Here is a 26594-nt window from a genome sequence, read left to right as displayed (position 1 = left end):
AATTAGATGGACATATGGCCTTCCATGTCATGATAAGGTTTTGGATCTCATCATAAGTGTGATGGGAAGTGAGTAGCACCTAAAATGTCCCTGAAAATGTTATTTAAATTTTATATTATGTTTTGTATAGTATTTTTAAAGTGGGATTTGTTAAGAGATTATGACCTCATTTAGAATTTAAATGACTTCATAAGTCGTATTTTCTCATTTATTTTGAACTAAGTTACTTCATAAAAATCAAGCTTTTTTATTTTTAAAACATGTACAAGATGATATATTAGGATAAGCAATGTAATTATTACAAATGACATAATCTGATACAGAATTCTGGACAAAATTCTCCTGTTTAGAGACTTCTATATGTGAGATATATACATTACGGCACACATGAAACATGTATGTACAGTCTCATGAATAACTAGAGTGAATCAGTGTAACCACTATGTAGGTCAAAAAATAGAACATTGCCAGCACCTCTGAAACCCTTGCTATCTGACTTTTAAAAAAAGAGCTTACTTAGGACTATAATTTGTGATAATTATCCACTTAAATGTCAACCGAAATCATGTGACCAATCTTTTTATGGGCAAAAAGAATGTCCCCTTAAGTCCATATTTAATTTCAATATGGAAATTGAGTACATATCAACTTAAAATCTATTCACATTTCAGTATAGGGATGTACAATCTCTAAGGCATTTATTTTTAATTAAAAAGATATATCATGTATATAAAAATAGAACTATGAAACTTAAAGTGTATACATTTTCATACCGTTTAGGGAAAGAGAAACCTAATAGTCACAGCTTTAGGATAAAAAGCATTTGATTAAAGTAAAATTAAAGACATTCAAAAGTTTAAGATCTCATTTTGTGTAACATAACAAATCACGTAAAATAAGACTTCTTTGTTTCTGGGTAGCTTCTAGTATATGCTAGCACTCATTAAATGTTAAACAATAAAATGTGAATTAGGCTAATGACAGTATATCTAAAGGATACACTATTAAATTTGAGCCTATTTAAAATTTTATATTATAAAACTACATGCCACTGATTCATAACCTTTCTCAAAAAAATAGATAAATAAACCCATGAAATCGAGATTTGTGTTTTTAAATCAGTATTTTAGCAATAAACTACCAGAGGACAACAAATATGTATGGTCAAAGTTAAAATTAAACTAATAATATTTTAAAATAAAGAATTTCATACTAAAATTAGATTTTTCTCTACGGAAAAATTCTACAAACCTTTTGTAAATACATTTGAAATAGTCAAGAAAAAGAAGGGAATGAAATATAATAAATAAAGGTAAGCTATATAAAGATAAACTAAACGTGGGTAAAACTAAATGGAAAACATGAATAAAAATAACATTAAGAAGTATCACTCTTAAGTTGTAGTGCAGCAGCACCTGAATTATGCTGCCGTTAATTTATGCACATGATGGATAGCTTGTTAAGGGGCGTATCTGTAACCATTATAATTGATAGTAGCTGAAGGCAAGTCAGGCCATAATTTCTATTTAATGGATGGGATAGTAAGGGAACAAAGCCTGCAGTTGCATTTTAAAATAAGTGCCAAAAGTTTACATTTATGTCCAAAGTAACACCTATATTAAGGTATTAAATTATTTGAGAGAAGAGAAAAATCAGCTGTAGCAAGATCCATATATAATTAAAGCAAAATTTTGATTTAGCCAATAACTAGAAAAACCTTACAATAAGTAGAAAAGAATGTTCAACTAACCATTTGATAGTCGATTTCTGTGCTTTTGTTCTTCAGAGCTTGTGGGAGAAGCAAACAGACTCATTTGACAAGTTCCAGTTGTTGGAGAATAAGTTATAAAACTTTTCTTCCTTGTGATTTTTGAAGGATCAAATGACTGGATATAAATAATAATTTAGGACAGAAATAGTTATGTCATAGATTTTTGAAATTATATGCCATTAAAAATCAGCAAAATTCAAATTCGTTTCCTTGCTCTTGCTTTTCAGATTACAAATATACTTAATTATCACTCTCAGAGTGAACACTATTCTTTCAAATTAGGTAGACATTTCAGGTCTCTATAATAACTAGAACATCTCAATTTGATATTTACTAAATGTTAGCATTAAAGGGTTACTACCTTCTGAGATGGTATTTCCAAATAGGTTAGAGACGGCCAACTCTCCCAACCATACCCTGACTTCTGCTTTCAGCTGAACTTGAAGTATAATTATGGGGCCAGGGCAGGAAAACTCTCAGAGGTGCCTATTACTAAGCCTCACACAGAAACCTTAGGAAGGATAACTGCTGTCCTATAGCTTCACAAAGTGGTCTGATGTAGTGTCTTGCTTCAATAATAACCAAAATAATGTCCAAACAATTGAGTCAGGCATTTAAGGCCTTTGAGGATCTGGCCTATCTTACAAACTTCCTCTTAGCAGCTTCCTCCTTTGTGTTTCCACAGGTGTTGGACATACCTCTTATTTCAGGTAACATATTTTAGTAAGTTTTAATTTTTCTGTCTGTTCCATTAGAATTTGCTCCTGAAAATAAATATTATTTTTTCATCTTTATATCCTAGAGAACTAAAAAAATGTGTGAGGAATGAATGACTTACAAGGAACAGTCCAGTAAATTTGGCCATCTTGCTCTACTCAGAATATACTAATTTGTTCCTTGGTTCATTCATCCAATTATTCACTGTTACCTACAGCTTCAGTAACTAGGCTATGTGCATTTGGGCCTCAGATCATTCTGTGATCTCAGCTTGGAACATCCTCTTTTTCATCTTCCCCAGGACCTAGACTTTCTTTAGTTTAGGTCCTTATTCATGATCCCTTTCCTTCAAATATCCATTGTCATACTATTAATTGTTCCCTTTCCTGAATTCCCTTAAAACTTGCTTTCCATAAGGTTTACTGATCACCCACCAGCACTGCTAACTAATGGGTACTAATGTGTACAAAGAAATATAACAAATTGCTCTGGCCTTAAGGAGTGTCTACCAAAAGTTAGAACAACAATGAAGGGGTTTTAAATTAGTATGTATGCAATGAAATTCAGAGAAGAGGGAAAATTCAAAGTTGGCTGCAGTAGTCTGTCACAGAAAAAAGCATGAGAAATCTGGAATAAGAGGTGGAACAGACAGCATAGGATGGATCTGGGGGATACAGGAAAGGTCTGATGGCTCCTATATTGCCAACATACTGGATATAGCTTGGCAGAGGATTTGAAATAGTTCCTTAACTCTGCATGGTCAACTATCCTTTATTTTTAAGAGACCTATGGAGGACATAGTGGCTGTGTCATCTTTTTTAGTAATCTTAATATTAGTTCCAGAATCTATAGCATTCAAAAAATTTTTTTACAGTTAAGATTTTAAATATTGGGAAACAATATTTAATTATATTGAGAAAAAAAGGCATTTTTTATTTTATGTATCCATAGTGGCCACAAAAGGAATGAATATCTTTTAAAAAATCAAACTATAATATCAAGTTATAACTCTAAAGCAATCTTTTTTTGTACAGTGAAAGGGTTTTAAGTCTCTTTATCAGGTGGTTATTATTACCTCTCCATCTTGAGTTTTCACCTGTTTGTATGTATTCAGTCATAAACGATGACATTTATCCAATTCCTACTCTACTTTTCCAAGAATTTATTGCCCAGAAGTACTTCACTGTGTATGTACAAGAAATGAAAGTCACTACCCTAATGTACATTTATGTCAATCTGTTTTCCTATTTTCACCAAAAAATTATTTATCCAATTGCCAAATGTCTAAACATTTTAACTGTAGATCATACATTTCTCCTGGGAAACAATTTCCAGCTTTCAGAAAATAACTCTCTGAGTGTGCATGTGCTGTGTGTGTGTGTGTGTGTGTATTTTTGCCTCATTTTAGAAATACTGAGACTTCTCTCTTTTTTTTTTTTTGGTCATTTGTGTTGGTTACAAAGAAAAATGTCTGTCTACAACTACCACACACAGAAGGAAAACTGAAAATCTACCCTTTCCCTCCTATACCACTAAATATTCTTCAGTAAATATGCACTTTTGTTTATCTGCCCTACTGGTACACACAAAGGCATAACCCTACTTCCGTAAGTTTTCTTTCCCTCAAGGTTGTACCAAGTTCCTCTAACTTTTAATCTCTGAAGAGGTTTAAAAGTAATCCTAGAATCCATCTGAGAATTTCCATTCTGCCATCTCCCAAACTTTGAAGGTCTTGGCCTACTCATTACTCTCCCACAAAAGGAAGAATTAAGAATACTGGGATTTGAGAGAAGACTGAGCTACTGAGAAGTCAGTACTCCTTCCACTCAGCAAGGATGAGTACTACCTATGAGCCCTTTAGAAAAACAGGAAGAAAAAGTAAGAGGGCTAGTTTTGGCTAGAAAAAAGCAAGGACTCAGGATGTAAACAAAACGAGGGAGGGAGGGAGGGAGGAAGGAAGGAAGGAAGGAAGGAAGGAAGGAAGGAAGGAAGGAAGGAAGGAAGGAAGGAAGGAAGAGAAAGAAAGAGATGTTGGTGTTGGCTGGGCAGGGCGTTTCATGCCTGTTATCCCAGCACTTTGGGAAGCCAAGGCAGGAGGACTGCTTGAGCTCAGGAGTTCGAAACCAGCCTGGGCAACATGACAAAACCCTGTCTCCATAAATAGTATCAAAAAATGAGCTGGGCAGAATGGTACATGCCTGTGGTCTAGCTACTTTGGAGGCTGAAGTGGGAAGATCACTTAAACCCAGGAAGTTGAGGCTGCAGTGAGCTGTGGATCACAACATACACACACACACACATATACAAGAAAATAGATGTCACAACCACTTCTATAATAATTAACAACTCCTGGCAGCTCATGCCTGTAATCCTAGCACTTTGGGAGGCCAAGGTGGGTGAATCGCCTGAGGCTGAGTGGGAGACCAGCCTGGCAACACGGGGAAACCCCGTCTCTACTAAAAATACAGAAATTTGCCAGCCGTGGTGGCGCGCCTGTAGTCCCAGCTACTCAGGAGGCCGAGGCATGAGAATCACTTGGACCCAGGTGGCAGAGGTTGCAGTGAGCCAAGATGACGCCACCTCACTCTAGCCTGGGCGACATGGGAGATTCTATCTCAACAAACAAACAAACAAATAAACAAACCTGCTTGTAATATTTCCTGACTCCTTAGAGTTATTTAATACCATTTCTAAACAGAAGAAATGCCACATTCTAAGATGCTGCAATCAGTCCCGCCCAAATGCTACTGTACTTTTTATAAGGAGGTCTAATCTTTTACATTAGCAAAACTAAAATTTGGGCATCGATTTTTCTGCCTGAGAGAAAAAATCAATGTTCTTTCAATAATTTCAAATAGATATGATATTTTCCTTTCTTTCCTTCAATATCTTTCACAAATTGTAGCTTGCTTTGTCACCTTGTTTAAAGCATACACTACAAAAAGTGCCTGCATTTTATTGATTTTTTTAAACCTATTATAAACAGTCTAGAAAGTACTAACTAAAAATTCTTGCAGGATAAAATATGGGGTTTAAAGGATACTTTATCATTATTTTGAACTGCCAGCCTATGCTAAAATATTTAAAACACAGATACTGTAGTGTCTGGCCAACTAGAAACAAAAGGGCAGCTAGAAGGAGATAATTCTTCATAAACTTATACTGGTTATTTAAGCTATTGGAGTGTCTCACCTAAGATAATTAATATGCATTACTAGTACTAATTATGAAATTTACATTAGAAAACTCTAGCATTAGCTGCCTTAGAGACTTTTCACGATTTGGGCCTAAGGTTCCTAGAAGAATACTAGATACCAACCAACTACCTTCTTTACTTTTTTGAGACAGAGTCTCACTGGATCCCCTGGACTGGAGTGTAGTGGCATTGTCTTGGCTCACTGCAACCTCTGCCTCCCGGGTTTAGGCGAGGTAGCTGGGATTATAGGTGCCCACCACCACGTCCAGCTAATTTGTGTATTTTTAGTAGAGACAGGGTTTCACTATGTTCACCAGGCTGGTCTCTAACTCCTGACCTCAAGTGATCTGCCCACCTTGGCCTCCCAAAGGGCTGGGATTATAGGCGTGAGATACCACATCCAGCCCCAACTACCTTCTTATCAGCTACCACAATTATCAACCTTAATGGTTCTAAAAATGTTGGGGTTTTGTTTTTATGGTAGCTATGGAGAACAGAAACATTTTGAACTTATCTTAGCAATCTTACAGGGATAGCAAGGAAAGCATATGACTAATATATTAAGAGCTACGGTACTGAATTACGCATTTGCTAAAATTCATCGATTTATACACTCAAGATCTTTGAAATTAATAATATGCAAATTTCACCCTAACAAGAAAAATAAAATACTGGCTAAAAACGTTGATGCACTGGTTTTTCTATTTGTAGTAATTATTTCTTCACAATTTAAAGGTATTAATTTTAATAATAAAAGTATCATTACCGTCATTCTCTTACACTGTAATTTTTTTTTTCTAAGGGATGAAGTCTTTCTCTGTCACCTAGACTGAAGTGCAGTGGCACTATCACAGCTCACTGCAGCCTTGAACTCCTGGGCTCAAGCAATCCTCCCACCTTACCCTCCTGAGTAGCTGAGACTATAGGTGCGCACTACCATTCCAGCTTATTTAACAAACAAAATTTTTTTAGAGACAGGGTCTTACTACATTATCCAGGCTTGTCCCAAATTGCTAGCCTCAAGCAATTCTCCCACCTCAGCCTCTCCCAAAGCTGGGATTACAGCCAGAAGCCATCATGCAGGCTTCCAGAGACTTTATGGTTTGGCTTTACTTTAGGCCTATGATCCTTCTTGGAATAAATTTTGAAAATAAAGTGAGATATGAAATGCATATGAATTTGTATATGAAATGAATTTTTTTCTATATGGTTACCATTTATTAAACACTTTCTTTCTCCCCAGTGAATTGACCCAGTATTTTAAAATGTTTAACAAATTTAATCAACTGCTAAAGATAATATAAAAATATAACCAACAACAGTATTAGAAATAAGATTTTCCAAAGAGAATGCAGAATCATGAAGTCTTTAAACAATTACACTAAAGGAAAGATAGCTGCGGTATATGGAAGGAACCGCAGACTTAATGTTGGAAAGCCTGGGCTCACAAAATGGCTTTGCTGCTCCCCAGCTATGCTATCATGGACGCACCACTTACCTGAATTTCAGTTTCTTCACTTAACGAATATATTCCCTCACTCAACTAGCAAAGAGCAAAGAAAGTAGGATGGGGCAGGTAGCGGGCAGCTGGCACTGCCATGTATCTCAGGCCAGGATCCATGGCAATCACTCTCTCTTCCCTTGTGGAGGGAGGTGGGGGTGAGAGTGAAGGCAAAGGAATTCCAACCATGCCATTCAAGCAAAAAAAAAGTGAGGGCTTTTGTGGAAAATCTCCCTAGGACCAGGATGCTTTATCTTAGGCTCCACTCTGGGCAACCCATTTTCCTTTTGAACAAGGATATATAATAATATTTCCTATACCAGAATGAAAAGATTCAGCATGAAACCAGATTCACGGACAACACCAAGAAGCCACAACATTCTGTGGGAGGGAATCTCTCAGGTAGATCAGGGCAGGGCTTTTCCATGTGTCTACTCATAATCCATTCTTGAGACAGGGACCCGGAAACTATTTCAAGCAATGGGTATGATTACAGGCAAAAGGGGCACTTAAGCAAACAGCTGCAGATTTGCAACTTCTAAGCTTACTCCTGCCTCATTCTGGGCCACTATAATTTTTTTTTTTTTCTGAGATATAGTCCGGCTCTGTTACCCAGGCTGGAGCGCAGTGGTATGATCATGGCTCACTGCAACATCCGCCTCCTGGGTTCAATTGACCCTCCCACCTCAGCCTCCTGAGTAATTGGGACTACAGGTGCATGCCACCATGCCTGGCTAATATTTTGTACTTTTGGTAGAGACAGGGTTTTGTGATGTTGCCAGGCTGATCTCAAATTCCTGAGTTCAAGCAATCTGCCAGCCTCAGTCTCCCAAAGTGCTGGGATTACAGGTGTGAGCCACTGCACCTGGCCCTATAATTTTATTTGCTCCTTTGAACAAGTGCAACTTGGTTCTCACTTTCTCCAGGAGGCCAACTGTACTTGATGTGTGCAAAAGATGTATCTTGTGCATTTTAACTTCTGTTTCCTTAATAAAAATATTTTTATATATTTTAATCTAAGGTCCTTATTTTTATACTTTGTTGTGAGGTACACAGGCAACCTCAGGGATAATTTGACAGCTGTTCCAGGTCTGCACAGCAGAAATACTTTGTGTTGTTGTTTAAATTACCACCACAAAAAAACAACTACTTGGAGTACACAGCCTATTAGACTCTCATTTTTGTCAGTAAGGGCTGGGTTTTCTGCTGCAATGTCTTCTTAAAACTCCTCCAGCTTGATAATGTTTCTTGGGATACTTGGTTTTAGTTGATTTGTCCCATGACTTGATCTCATTTTACTAGAAGATTGGACACGAGTATGAATAGGAAGGTGGTGCAGAGAGGTTAGAGCCTGGGCCAGGTGAAAGGCCTAGAGAGGAATAAGGTTAGATAAAGCTGTCTACATATGCAATAAAGGATTCCTACTCCAAGCCTCTAATCCTAGAGTACTAGAGTTGCTTCACACACCAGATCTATCCTTCACTGAGATTAAACTAAATCTACCATGCACATTGAGGGGTGTGTGTGTGTGTGTGTGTGTCAAAGTATGAGCTGGTAGGCATAGGTTTTTTAAATGAAACGCTTGTACCCATCTGTGCTGCCCAGGAATAAATATATGAAGCAAAGACAAAAATCCTTAATTTTTCTAGCCAGGTGTGGTGGCATGTGCCTGTAGTCTTAGCTACTCGGGAGGTTGAGTTGGGAGGATCACTTGAGTCCAGGAGTTTGAGGCTGTACCGAAACATGATCATACCACTGCACAACAGTTTGGATGACAGAGTGAGATCCATACTCTAAAAAAAAAAATAAAACAAAAAATCCTTAACTTTTGAAAATTCCGGACTTAGAGACCCAGTCCCATTACCAAGGGCTTTTGTTAATACTATCTGGAGCCACTGTCCTGCATTGTTGCAGTAGTGACTGTACAGTCATAGTAGCTGACGAGAAAGGACGTTTCATTTACCTGCCCTACGAGCACTATCAGTTTACATCACTTTGTTCAAACAGGGCAAATAGGATGTATTGGGTGACGTGTCTCATCCTGGGTGGGAGACTAAGAAAAGGAAGATAAATCTAAGTATCTAAGTCACTCAGGAGCTTTTATATAGGTGCAAAACATGTACGTCAGAGTGACCATAAGATTGATTAATAAGAGATGGACAAATGTAGCTCGATGTTTACTGACAGAAACTAAAGCTCTGTGCAAGTCTGAATTCATGAAGAGGGAAGGACAGAAGGTAGGCAGAGTGTGTACCTGTCTGTTCTTTTCTTGATCTCTTCCCCATCTTCCTGAACTGCAGGAGACTGAGCTCCCTTGGGCTCTGGTGACTTTATCACTGGGATGTGTTTATTTTATGGTCAATTTGCTGTACTCAGCACTTCTTTTCTGTTGCACTATTGTAACACATGCTGTTCCTTCCCCCCCTTTTTCTTTTTTTTCCAAGAAAATACAATGAATAAATACTTATTGGGGGAAAAAACAAAAAACAAAAAAAAAGATATACAATTATAAACATATGCATATCTAATAGGAGAGGCCCAAAATACATAAAACAAAAACTGGCAGAATTGGAAGGGAGAGATTGAAAATTCAACTATAATAGTTGGAAACTTCAATTCCCTGCATTCAACAATGAATACAAAAACTAGATAGAAAATCAGCAAGGAAACAGAAAATTTGAACGAAACTACATACCAACTAGACTTAACAGACATCTATAGAATCCTCCCCCAATAGCAGCAGAATACACATTCTTCTCAAGTGCACATAAAACCTTTGGCAGGATAACAATATGTTGGGCCACAAAACAGGTTTCAACACATTTTAAAAGATGAAAATAATATAATGTTCTCATAAAGAATGTTCTCTGGCCACATGGAATGACAATAAAAATAGCAGAAGAAAACTTAGAAAATACACAAATATGTGTAAATAAAACAATACACTGCTAAATAACCAATGGGTCAAAGGAGGAATTTTTTTAAAACTTAAAAAACACAGTAAGAACAAAATGAAACAAAACATACAAAAACTTAATGGGATGTAGTGAAAGTGGTACTCAGAGGTAAATTTATAGCTGCAAATAACTATGTTAAAAGAGAGAGCTCTCAAATCAATAACCTAAGCTTCCACTGTAAGACACCAGAAAAAGAAAAGCAAACTAAACCCAAGGCAAGCAGAAGGAAAAAAAAGACAAAGAGAAAACAAATGAAATGGAGAACAAAAAACAACAGAGATCAGTGATTCCAAAAGTCAGTACTTTGAGGAGATCAACAAAATTGGTAAATCTTTAGCTAGACTGATGAAGGAAGGAAGAAAAGGAGGGAGGGAGAGTGGGAGGAAGGAAGGGATGGGGAGTCAAATTATAAAATCAGGAATGAAGAAGGGATGTTATTACTGGTCTTGCCCAAATAAAAGAAATCATAAAGGGATACGATGACCAACTACATGCCAACAAATTAGATAATCTAGATGAAACAGGCAAATCTCCAGAAACACATAACATACCGGATTGAATTATGCGGAACTGGAAAATCTGAATAAATCAACAGCATGTAAAGACATAGAGTTAATATTCAAAAAATTTACAACAAAGAGAAGTCCAGGACCAGGTAGTTTCACTGGCGAATTCTACTAGTGTTGTTGTTGTTGTTGTTGCTGTTTTCTTGAGATGGAGTTTCACTCTTGTTGCCCAGGCTGGACTGCAGTAGCGCAATCTCAGCTCACTGCAACCTCCGTCTCCCGGGTTCAAGCAATTCTCCTGCCTCAGCCTCCTGAGTAGCTGGGATTACAGGCATGTGCCACCACGCTGGGCTAATTTTGTATTTTTTAGTAGAGACGGGGAATTTCTCCATGTTGGTCAGGCTGGTCTAGAACTCCCAGCCTCAGGTGATCCGCCGCCTTGGCCTCCTAAAGTGCTAGGATTACAGATGTGAGCCACTGTGCCCAGCCTTTCTGCTAATGTTTAAAGAAGTGACACCAATTTTTCTCAAACTCTCAAAAAACAGGAGGAAACGCTTCCTAATTCTCTGAAGCCAGTATTATCCTGACACCAGAACATTACAGACCTAAATCCCTTATAAACATAGATGTAACAATCCTGGCAAATTGAAATTTGCAGCAAAAAAGAATTACATGTCATACCCAAGCAGAATTTATCCAAGGAAAGCAAGATTGGTTCAACATACAAATATCAATCAATGTAATACATTATACTAAGAGAATAAAAGAAAAAAGGATACACGATCATCTCAATTATGCAGGAAAAGTAACTGACAAAAATCTAACATCCTTTCATGACAAAAACACTCAACAGACTAGGAATAGAACAGAATTTTCTCAATCTGATAAAAGACATGTACGAAAAACTCAGAGCTAACATCATACTTAACAATGAAAAACTGGATTATTTCCCTCTAAGATCAAGTACAAGAAAAGGATGTCTGCTCTTGCCACTTCTACTTAACATTGTTCAGGAGATTCTGGCCAAAGAAATGAGCACGAAAAAGAAATAAAAGGCATAGATTGGAAAAGAAGTAGTAAAACTATCCCTACTTGCAGATGACCTGATCTTATGAATACCCTAAATAGGGTGGGGGACTGTGGCTCACGCCTGTAAACCCAGCACTTTGGGAGGCCGAGATGGGCGGATCACCTGAGGTCAGGAGTTCGAGACCAGCTTGACCAACATGGTGAAACTCTGTCTCTACTAAAAATACAAAAATTAGTTGGGCGTGGTTGCGTGCACCTGTAGTCCTAGGTACTTGGGAGGCTAAGGCAGGAGAACTGCTTGAACCCAGGAGGCGGAGGTTGCAGTGAGCCGGGATTGCGCCATTGCACGCCAGCCTGGGCAACAGAGCGAGACTCTGTCTCAAAAAACAAAAAAAGGAAAATCCCCAAATTATTAATGTTAATAAATCAGTTCAGCAAGGCAGCAGGATATATGATCCATACGTAAAAATCAGTTGTATTTCTATACATTAGCAGTGACTACTCTAAAAATGCCATTATAAAGCAATTCCATTGATAATAGCTTAAAAAGAATAAAATATTTAGGAATAAATTTAATCAAAAAACTACAAGTTACATACTAAAAACTATAAAACATTATTGAAAGACATTAAGTGAGATCTAAATAAATAGAAATATATCTCACGATCATGGTTTGGATGACTTACTATTATTGTTAAGATTGCAAATTTCCCAACTGAATCTGCAAATCTGATGTAATCCCTATCAAAATTCCAATGCCTTTTTTTTTTTTCCAGAAGTGGACTAACTGATTCCAAAATTCATATGGAATTATGAAGGATACAGAATAGCCAAATCAATCTTAAAAAAGAACAACAAAGTTGGAGGACTCATACTTCCTGATTTCAAACTTAAAATTAAAATGCTTTTTGATCTTAGAAACTTACAGTAATGAAGACTGCATGGTAGTGGCATAAACACATACATATAGACAGACAAATGGAATTTATCTGGGCATTCTGAAATACATATATACATTTATGATCACTTGATTTTTAACAAAGGTGTCAAGTCTGTTCAATAAACGAAAAAATAGTCGTTTCAGCAAATGGTAGGGACTAGATGCATTTTTTTACATGTGGGTATCTCTTTACATATGGGTATAACCAGTAACTGGTTATATACATGCAAAAGAATGAATCTAGTCCCTACCCTTGAACCATGTACAAAAATTAACTCAAAATGGAAGACCTAAATGAAAGAGTTAATACTATAAAACTCTTAGAAACGTAGATTAAAAACCTGTGTTTCCATGGATTACACGTTTCTCGGATGTGACATCAAAAGGACAATCAAAGAAAAAAATAGGTAAATTGAATCTTGAAAATATTATGCTAAATGAAAGCCGGACACAAAATTATATGACTCCATTTATATGAAATGTTCAGAAGAACATCTATAAAGACAGAAAGTAGATTAGTGATTTCCAAGGGGTGGGGGAGAGGAGGATATTGAGACTAACTGCTAATAGGTATGGGGTTTCTTTTTGGGGTGAGAGAAATGTTCTAGAATTGGAGAGATTAGGTTAGGCAACGGGAATAATCTGACTTAGAAGTGTCTTACTGCCAGGCATGGTGGCTCACACTTGTAATCCCAAGACTTTGGCAGGCCGAGATGGGCGGATTGCTTGAGCTTGGGAGTAGAGGCCTGTGCCTGTAGTCCCAGCTACCCAGAAGGCTGAGGAGAGACGACTGCTTGAGCCCAGAAGGTTGAGGCTGCAGTGAGCTGTGATCACACCACTGTACTCCAGCCTAAGCAACAGAGTGAGACCCTGTCTCGGAAAAAAAAAAAAAAGGTGTCTTACTAATAGTCATGGAGTACTTTTGACTGGGTATCTATATATAAATCGGCAAACCTCCCCAACAAAACCTGCACCACTACTCCTCTGGCAGGACGCCTATTGAGCTGGCCTTGGTAAGAAGTATGCTCTTCTCTTCCCAACTATAGCATCTTCTATTCTCTCTCTGAAGTGGCCAGAAAAAGACTGCGTCAAGCTGGCTTGATATATGGCCAGGTAGCCAGTTGTCCATATAAATTCATCTGGACTGCCACTGGCAACAGTTTGTAATATATAATTCATCTTCATTCCTTAAAATCCATCTAGGAACAACGGTTGGAGAGTAACAACTCAAGCAGCCCAAATACTGTAGATGATTATAAATTGGAACTTTCTTCAGCTCCTTACAACACCCAACAACTTGTGAGGTTCAGCAAATTGTGGTACTGGCAGTATACATTCTGTATATTAAAGGAAGAACACAGGGTATGGTCCATATCTCTGCTTGCCCCATTAGAGGAGGTGTATTAGTCTGTTTCCATGCTGCTGATAAAGACATACCGGAGACTGGGAAGAAAAAGAGGTTTAATTGCACTTACAGTTCCACATGGCGGGAGGCAAAAGACACTTCTTACATGGCAGTGGCAAGAGAAAATCAGCAAGATGCAAAAGTGGAAACTCCTGATAAAACCATCAGGTCTACTGAGCCTTACTCACTACTACAAGGACAGCATGGGGGAAACCGCCCCCATGATCCAAATTATCTCCCACCAGGTCCCTCCCACAACACGTGGGAATTAGGGGAATACAATTTAAGATGAGATTTGGGTGAAGACACAGTCAAACCATATCAAGAGACATAAGAAAATGGCGGCCGGGCGCGGTGGCTCACGCCTGTAATCCCAGCACTTTGGGAGGCGGAGGCGGGCGGATCACAAGGTCAGGAGATCGAGACCACGGTGAAACCCCGTCTCTACTAAAAATACAAAAAAAAGTTAGCCGGGCGCCTGTAGTCCCAGCTACTCGGGAGGCTGAGGCAGGAGAATGGCGGGAACCCGGGAGGCGGAGCTTGCAGTGAGCCGAGATAGCGCCACCGCACTCCAGCCTGGTGGACAGAGCGAGACTCCATCTCAAAAAAAAAAAAAAAGAAAAAAAAGAAAATGGCATTTGAGCCTTGCCCAAACATCATGAAGCATTAATCTCCACGAAGATCTGTAGCTGCATTAGGACCACTGGGAGTTAAGAGTTCCAGATATCTCTGGATATGGCCACTGCTTAGGACGAACAGGCTCCACTTCAACCAACTGGCACATAAGGGCCATCTCTTTCCCTTAGAAACCAGTCTTCCTCCTTCAGCAACATATTGGTAAGGCAAAATGACCACAAAGTTACTACTAGTTCCACTATAGCTTCACAACAATTAAGTACTCCTAAAATTGTAGGTATATATTTTGAATGTCCAATTTCCTTTTGCATGGGCTAAGGCAGCCTCAAATGGGGTCATGGGCCACGTGGGTATATAACTGGGAGCCAAGTTGCTTCAGGGCTAAGTTGTTACTAGAGTAGATGAAGTGTGTATGTAGCCATGGAGAGAATCCCAGACTTAACACCAGAACAGAACAAAAGCTGTTAGCTCTAAGATGTAAATATAGAGCTTCAAACATATGATAAGGCAAGAGGAAAAAGCTGAAAATACCAGAAACTGGTCAGGAAATAGAAAGGCCCAAGCTAGTATGCTAGGAACCTCCTTCAGGCAGATGTGGTCATGTGGTACCAAGTTAAATCAATCAGTACTACTAAATCAGTTGGTACAAGCTTATATCAATTTAAGTTCTGTTGAAAGGCACAGGACTGGGCCAAACATAACAATGTATTTTTCTAATACAGGATATCAGCTGTGGCACTGGCTACCTTGACACATCTTCATCTGAAGAAAAAATACATAGAAAGCCTGCTATGATGACAATTTACTTCATGAAGAGAATGGGTTCTGAAACGGTCATTCTTTTCCATTTAAACAAAGTTACCATCTCCCAAAGAACAGCTTTGGGGCAGGAAAGAACAGTATTTCATTTCAAGCTGGACTACTCATCTACCAAAATACCATTCTGACCAAAGAAACAGATGCAGAATTATAGTCACAGCTGCATTCTGCACAGAACAAGTTGGATAATGGTATTCTAAATTGCTAATTATACTGTTAATGATTTTTTTAGTGTCATTGCTGTACTTTGCCACCTTTGTTTGAAAATTTTTAAAAAGCATGTAGCAAGTTTTCTAAATGGTAAATTTCTGTTTTGTTAAATACCAGTGAGTCTTCCAAAGAAAAATTCCATATAAAACCCATTTATTGAAATGGCATTCATATGTGAATTTGGAGGAGCCTATTTATTGACTAGCTATTTGTTTTAATTTACTTTCTCACCAATTTACCTGCATTTAAGATTACTGAGGTCGTAAGTATCTCAGTATTAGTGTTTCTATCTAGATCCATAGTTAGTATGAAAAAATAATAAACTAACATATGTCATGATATACTGGCACTGGGAATGTGCTACAACTCAATTTACAAAAAGTAATGGCAACAGTACAATTTAATTTTCATTGTGATAACCGTGGTGCAATTTATTACAGTGTTAGTATTATGCTGTTTAATCCATGCCAGCATAGCTGAGGAAGGTAATTACCTTTTTGATATAAAAATGCTACTAATGTTTTCATTTTCATTTCATTTTAGATTATAGTATGCAGATTAAAAGTACTGTCATTGTCCTATATTATTTCTTGTACATTTAAGTGGCAGACTATTTTTTTCCACAAATGGTGAATTAATTTCTACTACATTATTTCATTAAGGTTTTTAAATAATTAATTTGCTTCTTAACTAAATACCTCAAGCTGGCCAGAAACTTCCACATATTAGATTTACAAAAACTAAAATATCTTATATGCAGAAAATGGTGTACCAATCACAATTACATCACATTGTGTCTTGATAATTTTAATATTTAACAAGGTAAATCAGTAGTTAAAAATTGAAAACCAATCTTATGCGATGACTAACTTTTAAGCAAATACTTACATTTTCTTCTAACAGATCATCCAATTTCAGTGATCTTTTAACACTACAAACAAAAAATTTAAAGAAATTTTAGATTTGACATGCTTTATTTAAAGTAGCCAAATAATTAAGGGAAAGATATATAAACGAAGATTCTAAGTTAGTTCTGCCAACCCATTTTTATATTATTTATTAAAGCAGAATACCATATGAAGAAAGCAATTATTTATGATGACAGGTTTGATTCTAATTGCATATCTCTAAATGGGATCATAATTAAATATTTAAATGAGTTACTTTTAAAAATATATGCAGTTATATATACAAGGACTACCGTACAATTTAAACATCGGTCATATTATAAAAGGTCTTATAAAAGTTAGTATGTTTGTCTGCTTTAAAATACCACTATTACAATATCATATATAAGAGCAAAATAATTTATACACTTTCAGTGGAGATGTTGAAAGTATAGTACAGAAAGAGTGCACTAGGTGTTAAAGGTATGAGCATGGTGAAAAAAAGTTTTGCACATTATTCTAGCTTTAAACATGATTCAGTGCAACCAGACTATGACTTAACTGAGGAACAGATGCTCTATGTCTTTATAAGTCCCCAATCCGTAAGAAACTATTTTTTGTTTCCTTCACTAAACTGATTCAGGAATATGCCAGGCTCTCTGTGTGCAAAATCTGTTCTGCTAAACTGGATGCCCAGCTGTTGGTGACAATGCTTAGATAGGGAAGCGGAATATTTATAATACTTTATTTCATACAGCTGTCTTCTAAAGAGCAGTCATCAACATTTTATTGAATGCAGACTAAATGTTCAAAGGAGAAAAAGGTCAATATAAATTAAAACTAGTTTTCTCAGTGACAAATGCAGTGTTAAAAGTATTTTCTTGATTCTTGAGAAACAGAATTAAAATATTAAAGAATTAAGAGCATAAAGCAAAAAGACTGTACTATATTGTATTACAGAAATCCCCCAAAAGTTTGTATTGATCTTAGAAAATGACTATTCATATATAACTACTGATTTACAAAGGACAGGAATAAGAAAAAATAGAAGGGATGGTCAATCTAAGAAAATCATTGAACAGTAAATATTAAGTACAAAAACTTAATCTATCTAAAAGGAGATTATTTTGCTACTATATCCCCATTAGCCTATCACAACATTATTTCTTGAGATTCAACTGGTTTAAAGAATTATTTATGCTTTTAGAAATCCACTTAATATCAATTTAATCTGCTTTCCCAATGAGTCAAGAAGAAAACAGAGGTACAAACAAATTAAAATGCAGATAATTTTTTAAAATTTATATTTAGCTTTGGAATACATATTGCCGTATTTGGGTATGTAAGATGTTCTGGTATTTATAATACTTCAAAAATAGAAATTAGGCCAGGCGTGGTGGCTCATGCCTGTAATCCCAGCACTTTGGAAGGCTGAGGTGGGTGGATCACCTGACGTCAGGAGTTCGAGACCAGCCTAACATGGTGAAACACCGTCTGTACTAAAAATACAAAATAATTAGCCTGGTGTGGTGGTGCACGCCTGTAATCCTAGCTACTCCCAAGGCTGAGGCAGAAGAATCGCTTGAACCAGAGAGGCAGAGGTTGCAGTGAACAAAAATCGTGCCATTGCATTCCAGACTGGGCAACAGGAGCAAAACTGTCTCAAAAAAAAAAAAAAAGAAATTAAAAAACTAAAGTTAAACAGTACAGCATTTCTTATCCTTTGTTTCTAAATGCTATTAAGATGCAATACCATATTTTAGAAGGAGACAAATTCCATCCTGCTATTAACTGTTCAAAATATTGCTTTATTATCAATGGTAATTCTTAGAGAAAGTAACTATATGCTTGCTTTTAAAAAGTTTACAGATTAGGCCCCAGGCTGATCTAAGAAACCCAAGGAAATAAGTAAAAAATAGAAAACAAGAAAGTAAGCTGAGTTAAAACAGGCTGTCATCTCCCACTTTATGTTTGGTGACAATCTAAAAATATTATTTATTGAGGGTAGTGTAGTATTAAGAAAATTCAGACATCTAATAACCAAAAGTTATAATACTTAAAAGAATCCTTAAAAGATATAATAGACAAGACTAGAAGAAATCTAAGAAATCACTTAGCTCAGCCAATAGGGAAAATAGTTTGTGCAACTTGCCTACTGTCACACATCTTGAGGGAGAGAAACTCAGATCTCAGGTCCTGTGCATAATAAATCTTTATTGAGCTGAGGGGAAGGGAATTAAAGAAGGGGAAAGAAGAGCAAACCCACTACAGAGTTTATGACCATCTATTCTTAACATTTATTTACAACTGGGCCCAACCACTCTTTTACAACTAACAGAATCATAAGAATATACTAAATTGATTAGTTTACTGTTAGTAGGAATAGAGGAGACGGATGAAACACAAGGAAAAATGGGTAAAATTTGATTAGATATATGGGATATTTTCCTAAAATATTTACTTTTTTGTTACCAGTATTAGCTAACAAAAATGGTATCTTTCTGGTAGTTCTGTAAAGTTGTAAAGCAGCTCCTGCGGCTACTATCTGGGTTTAAAAAAGTGGGCACACAAAATTGGACAAGGACTTGAATATACATTTCTCCAAAGAGATATACTAATGACCAATAAGCACATGAAAAGATGCTCAATATCTCTAATCATTAGGGAAATGCAAATCAGAACCACAATGAAATATTACTTCACAACCTATTAGGATGGCTACTATTAAAAAAAAAAAAAGTGTTGGTGAGGATGTAGAGAAACCAGAATCCCTGTGCACTGCTGGTAGGAATGTAAAATGGTTCAGCAGCTATGGAAAACAGTATGGCAGTTCCTCAAAGAATTAAAAATAGAATTACCATATGATTCCATGATTCCACTTCCAAAAATAATTGAAAGCTGGGACAAAAACAGATATTTGTACACCAATGTTTACAGCAGCATTGCTCACAATAGCCAAAAGGTAGAAAAGCAACCCAAATATCTACTGACAGATGAACGGATACGCAAAATGTATATATACATAAAACAAAACCTTATTCAGCTTTAAAAACAAGAAATGAAATTTGACATGTGCTACAACATGGATGAACCTTGAAGACATTATGCTAAGTAAAATAAGCCAGTCACAAAAGGACAAATACTGTATGATTCCAAACATAGGAGAGTAGTCAAAGTCATGAAGACAAAAAATAGAATGGTGGTTGCAGGGGCTAGAAGGAGTGAGGAATGGGAAATCACTGTTTAATGGATACAGAGTTTCAGTTTTACAAGATGAAAAAAATTCTAGAGATTAATGGTGGTGATGGTTGCACAACAAGGTAAACATTCTTAATGTCACTGAATTGGACACCTAAAAAATGATTGAAATAGTAAATTTTGTTATGTATAATTTAGCACAATTTTAAAATAGATAATTTTTTAAAGGATATCTATCTATTGTATCCTAATTACCTCCCTCTTACAGGTAACATCTCTGTGGGTGACTTCTAACTTCCAACTTACCCAAATTTCCACCTATGCTCATAATTTACAAGTTATATTCTATTTCTAGGTATACTAGGTTTAGATTTACTGGGATCAAAATTCTGGTTGCTACCAGAATTACTGCTGTTGAGAATTTTAAAAAATACAAAACATTTGACATGCAATTTTACATATAGAGAGAGTAACTATGTTTGTATAATTATATTATTCTCTAAGACTGTCCCCCTGTTTTTTATTTAGCTTAACACATGGTAGTATCCTGAATAGGATTATCTGGTTCATCAGAACAGAACAAGTAGATGAGTTTTATTATACAATGTTATTGACTAACATAAGTTACAATATTAAAGATATTATTCTAGGAAAAAAAACCCTATCATTTGATTCCTAATAAAAAACCAGGAATGACCCTCAGAAGATCACAAAATTATATGATTTGAGGTTCTCTTATAGAACTCTTAAAACATTAGTTTAAATACAATTTTGAATAGCAGGACTGAAGGGAGGAATGGGGGGGGGTACAGAATAAGCTAAGTAAAGCAGTTAAGACTCAGGGAGCCTTCATACTATGCCAAATTCTTCCCTAAGGTTGGGCAAATCACATAATCTCACTAAGCTTCATAAAGTTGACAATAACACTGGCCTGTAAAGTAGTAAGAAATTTCTGAGTGGAAGATAAAAATATCACTGAGTATTTCAGTGCTTCCATTTACTCCACACTATAATAGAGATGATAATATTGCCAGCTACAACTTCACAGGAGTGGTTAGAGGATTACTGAGTATGCTTGTGAGATTCTTAGAAATCCTTTGATGAAAGGCAATGGCCAAATTCACATCCCATGTGACTCCTTAAATGTAAACTGAGATATGTGAAATGATTTATTTTCCATTCTATGTATGGGAATGAGCAAAGAAGGGAGAAAAATCTATTATCCTTTCTGCATTCTCCTTTTCATTCAAGCCTATGCTTTTTGTGTTCAAATTAATAACGGTAATAGCCACTAATACTGTTATTAATCATTCATTTAGATGCTTTCATATTGACCATACTGCTATTAAGTACTGTCACATACATACATATAAAGGAAGGACATAAGTATGTCCTTTGAAAGAGTCTCTATTGAAAGCACTCAGGTCTATCAGAATTAAAAATGGTAGATGGGTGATAGACATTTTTCTGTACAAATTTTATTTCACAACATAAACATAATAACAAAAAACTAACAATGATACCTACCACACCTTTGAGACTCCAACAGAATCATCTCTAAGAAGTTTCTACTGACACTTTTTGTCCTGTTTGCACTAGGGAAGCCTCAACTCTACTTAACAGCACTTGTGCATGACTCTCTCACCAAACTTATGTTGAAACTATTCATGTTTGTTTTTCTTCCCTAGACTAAGATATTTATATCATTAGCACCGTGTCTACTAACCGGTAGGTTACAAGTTCTAAAAATGCTTGAACTAGCTCTTCCATTAAAGTTAAAACTCCTAGATAGCACAGTATCTATTAATATTTGAATCTCCAAAGCCTGATACAGTGATTGGCATACAAGAGTTATATAAATTAATGATTTGTTTAATTAATTGCATTTATTTTTTAGTTCGAAACACCAATCTCGAATTCAAGAATATATTTAGTTTCTTCAATTTTCTATAGTGCTCCAGTTTTGTGGACTAAATAATTTTGGTTTAAAATTCCTAGATAAGACTTTTTTTTTTAAAAGCTATTCCCATCAACCATATTTAAGTTTAAATACAGAGCCTGGTGCAGTGGGTTTCACCTGTAATCCCAACACTTTGGGAGCCTGAGGTGGGTGGATCCCTTGAGACCAGGAGTTCGAGACTAGCCTGGGCAACATAGGGAGATCCCAACTCCACAAAAAAATACAAAAAAATTAGGCAAGTGTGGTGGTGCGTGCCTGTGGTCCCATGACTTGGGAGGATGAGGAGGGAGGATCACTTGAGTCCAAGAGGTCAAGGCTGCAATGAACCATGATCAGGCCATTGTACTCCCAGCCTGGGCTACAGAGCAAAACCCTGTTTAAGAAAAAAAAAAAAAGAAAAAAAAAGTTCCCAAACAATATCATCTGAACAGTCTTATCTCTAAGGTAGTCCTTTATGTTGATTTGTGTCTTACCAGTTCTGACAAAAAAAAACAAAACAAAAAAACTAAGCCGTGTTTCTTCAACTATTGCCTCTCCTTCATTCTACCTGAGACTCTATTAAGAAATAATTTTAGACTTTCTTATTCTTTCACATCTCTAAACTCCTCTTTCATTTCATTGTTCTCTAAGCTGCCTTTGGGCAATTTCTTCAGATTTATCTTCCAAGTCTCTAATTCCTTACTCAGCTGTGCCTAATCTACTGTGTAAACCATTAATTTTTTAAAACAATTCAATACGTTTTGGAGTAACTTTTAATTTTTCTACAATTATAAACTTTAAAAAAGTTCCAAGAATAAAAATTCTTGTTATCATTTATCCAGATTTACCACTTGCTTACATTTTGTCTCGTGCTTTATCATTCTGTCTATACACATATATATATGTTTATTATATATGCTTATGTTTCTAACCCATTGAGAACTTGGAAACACAGTACACTCTTTTTTTTTTTTTTTTTTTTTTGTTGAGACGGAGTCTCGCTCTGTCGCCCAGGCTGGAGTGCAGTGGCCGGATCTCAGCTCACTGCAAGCTCCGCCTCCCGGGTTTACGCCATTCTCCTGCCTCAGCCTCCCAAGTAGCTGGGACTACAGGCGCCGGCTCCCTGGCCGGTTTTTTTTTTTTTTTTTTTTAGTAGAGACGGGGTTTCACCGTGTTAGCCAGGATGGTCTTGATCTCCTGACCTCGTGATCCGCCCGTCTCGGCCTCCCAAAGTGCTGGGATTACAGGCTTGAGCCACCGCACCCGGCCACACAGTACACTCTTACTCATAAATATCTCCATATGTTTTGCTAAGAACAATTTCATTGATACAATAATCAAAATGAAAAAAATTATCATCAATACATTATTATAATAAGCAGTCTGTAGTCAAATTTTATCACTTGTTCTAATAATGTCCTTTATAGCAAATTTCCACCCAAGTCTAGGATCCAGTCCTGGATCACTCATTGCATTTGGTTGTCTCCCTCTACAACAGTTTCTCAACCTTTTGTTTTCCTTAACCTGGACATTTTTCAAGACTGTAGACCATTTTTATTTTTATAGACTATCCCTCAATTTGGGCCTATCTGATATTTCCCCATGATTAGGTTATGCATATATGGCATAAATATCACAGAAGTGATGTTGCATCCTTGTGAGAGCATAACTTGAGGCACTTGATCTTGATGTATTGTAATATCAGTGATATAAATTTTGACCATTAAGACATTATCTTCCAGTTTTCTCCAATGTAGTAAATAAGAAATCTTATAAAGAGCCACTAATGATTGTTCCTTTTATATTTATTAGTTAGCATTATATTTCAAGAAAAGACTTTCTGTTCTCTTTCCTTTGTTCATTTATATCACTACAATGTTACAGATTTTTATGTTAGCCAATGGATTTTAAGCCATTCCTATCATTATTTATTTTGATGTTTAACTGTCCCAAATTTGGCAATGGGACCATTCTCCCCCTTCACCCCAGCTCCTGTTTAACCTATGTACCCATAACGCTTTGAGCACTTCCTAACTTTCCTGCACACGCAAAAAAATTTTCTCTGCATCAGCTTTGAAATCAGCTTTTTCTCCAGTGAGACCTAGCTCTTTTTAGTGGACAATGGTATTCAGACACCAAAATCTGGGCACTAAATATGTTCACTGTTACTTATGTCATTGCTTATAGTCTCTCTCAGAGGACAGAGCTGGAACACACATCACACACACAAAAACATTTCTATCTACCTCTATCTTTAATGTGTATATTTTTTAAAACTATGATTTCATATTGACATCTCCAGTGCCAAGTCAACAAATTTGAAATTCCTCCATCCAAAGGTGAGAAACTGGCTCCCATCACCCACAATACACTTATGCATTTGACCAAGCCTAGAACACATAAAAACTAGTTTCAGAAGTGCTAACACATACTACTATGGAAAGCAAATCTCTTACTCAAGTTCAATATTTGCCTAATATTTTTAATGTAAAATTTACATATAGCAAGCAGCACAAATATTAAGTGTATAGATGCGAGTTTTAACAAATGTGTACTATATCCCTGAAACTCATATCCGTATCAAGATATGGAATAGTTGAATCATATGAGGAGGGTACCTCAGGCTCCCTCCAAGTCCATCACCTATACCATACACAACTACTTTTCTAATTTCTTCCAACATAAATTACTTTTGCCTATTCTAGAATTTCATATAAATAGAACCATACAGTATGTACTTGCGTCTATTTTCTCTGCTCGGCATAACTGTGAGATTCACCCAGGTTGTTGCACATCAGTAGATCATTTGTTTTTAATTAATATTCTATCTTAATAAACCATTTATTTGTTTTCCTGTCGATGGACACTTGGTTTTAGTTTTTAGCCATTATGAGTAAAGCTTCCAAGAACACCTTTTACAAGGTTTTTTGTGTTGTTTCCCTTAGCTATATTGCATTCAGTTTTCTTGGATAAATAAATACCTAGAAGTAGAAGTGCTAGATCATTGGGTAGGTGAATATTTAGTTAATTTCATAAGAAACTGCCAAAATGTCTAACATGTTATGGTTCATTTGTGTATCTTCTTTTATTAACTATTGGTTTAAATCTTTGGGCCATTATTTAAATAGTATTTTTGTCTTTCTACTGTTGATTAGTAAGAGTTCTTTATTTTCCTAAATATAAATCCTTTGTCTGATATATATCTGTTAAATACTTTTTCCCAGTTGTTTGAAAATTTACTTTTTTTGGCTGGGTGCAGTGGCTCACGCCTGTAATCTCATCACTTTGGGAGGCCAAGGTGGGCAGATCACAAGGTCAAGAGATTGAGACCATCCTGGTCAATATCGTGAAACCCTGTCCCTGCTAAAAATACAAAAATTAGCTGGGTGTGGTGGTGCACACCTGCAGTCCCAGCTACGTGGGAGGCTGAGACAGGAGAATCACTTGAACCCAGGAGGCAGAGGTTGCAGTGAGCCAAGATTGTGCCACTGCACTCCCGCCTGGCGACAGAGCGAGACTCCATCTCAAAAAAAAAAAGAAAAACAGAAAACTTACTTTTTTTAATGTTATCTCTTGATGAGCAAAAGTTTAAAACGTAGGTGAAGTGTAATTTATCATTTTTTTCTTTTATAATTATTGCTTTCTGAGTCTTGCCTGAAGTTTTACCTACTTCAGATTGTAACAATATTCTCGAATATTTTCCTCCAGAAACTTTACTTTTTACATTTAGGACTAAAACGTATCTCAAATTAATTTTTGTATGTAGTATAAGGTGAAGGTCAAGGTGTTTTGTTTTTTTCCCCACTGGGTATGCCAGCACCACCTGGAAAGAAAATCTTCTCTTATCCCCACTGAACTGCTTTGGTACCTTTGTGGGTCTATTTCTGGACTTTCTATTCGATTCTATTTATCTATTTCTCTATATGCCCAAACTACACTGATTTCATTACCAACACTTTATGCTATGTCTAGTTAGTTTACATACTCCAACTTCATTCTTTTTTTCAAAATTGTTTTGGCTACTGCAAGTCACTTGCCTTTCCATACAAATTTTGAAATCAGTTTTCAATTTCTATAAAATGTTTGCTTGAAGTACTAAAAATAGAACTACCATTCAACGCCAGGCACAGTGGCTCACACCTGTAATCCCAGCACTTTGGGTGGCCGAGGTGGGCAGATCACGAGGTCAGGAGTTCAAGACCAGCCTGATCAATATGGTGAAACCCCGTTTCTACTAAAAAGACAAAAATTAGCCAGGCATGGTGGCGCATGCTTGTAGTCCCAGCTACTCAGAAGGCTGAGACAGGAGAATCACTTGAAGCCGGGAGGCGGAGGTTGCAGTGAGCCAAGATTGCACCACTGCACTCCAGCCTGGGCGACAGAGCAAAACTCCGTCTCAAAAAAAAAAGAACTACCCAGCAACCCCACTACTGGTATCTATCAAAGGAAAAGAAATCATTGTATCAAAAAGACAAATGTACTTGTACATTTATTGCAGCACTATTCACAAGAGCAAAGTCATGGAATCATCCTGTGTCCATCAATGGATGACTGGATAAAGAAATGTGGTATATATACACCACGGAACACTATGAATCCATAAAAAAGAATGATATCATGTTGTTCTGTAGCAACATGAATAGAGCTGGAAACCACTATCTTAAGTGGAATAACTCAGAAACAGAAAATTAGGCCAGGCATGGTGGCTCATACCTGTAATCCCAACACTTTAGGAGGCCGAGCTGAGCAGATTACTTGAGTCCAGAAGTGAGCCTGGGAGGCGGAGGTTGCAGTGACCTGAGATTGCACTACTGCACTCCAGCCTGGGTGACGGAGCAAGACCATGTCTCAGAAAAAAAAAAATAAAAGAGGAGGGGGAAGTG

At 36.7% G+C, this 26594-nt stretch overlaps 1 protein-coding gene across 4 annotated transcripts in view; it reads right to left on the bottom strand.

Moving 5' to 3' along the window:
• ITGB3BP (integrin beta 3 binding protein (beta3-endonexin)) overlaps positions 1-26594 on the bottom strand; it is a 74521-nt gene that overhangs the window by 40424 nt on the left and 7503 nt on the right. For all 4 annotated transcript variants that reach the window (XR_001001634.1, XM_011940923.1, XM_011940916.1 and 1 more), the window contains exons 2-3: positions 16576-16618; positions 1751-1886 (exon numbers count right to left, since the gene is read on the bottom strand). Coding sequence is in view for 3 of the 4 variants with exons in the window: in XM_011940923.1 (XP_011796313.1) it covers positions 1751-1886; positions 16576-16618 (179 nt within the window). In the remaining variant the exon portion in view is untranslated. The remainder of the gene's footprint in view (positions 1-1750; positions 1887-16575; positions 16619-26594) is intronic.

The sequence above is a fragment of the Colobus angolensis genome, unplaced genomic scaffold (assembly GCF_000951035.1).
Source record: "Colobus angolensis palliatus isolate OR3802 unplaced genomic scaffold, Cang.pa_1.0 Scaffold102, whole genome shotgun sequence".
NCBI lineage: Eukaryota > Metazoa > Chordata > Mammalia > Primates > Cercopithecidae > Colobus > Colobus angolensis.
The sequence above is the reverse complement of the archived record's forward strand: the minus strand, read 5'-3'. Positions and strand labels throughout refer to the sequence as shown.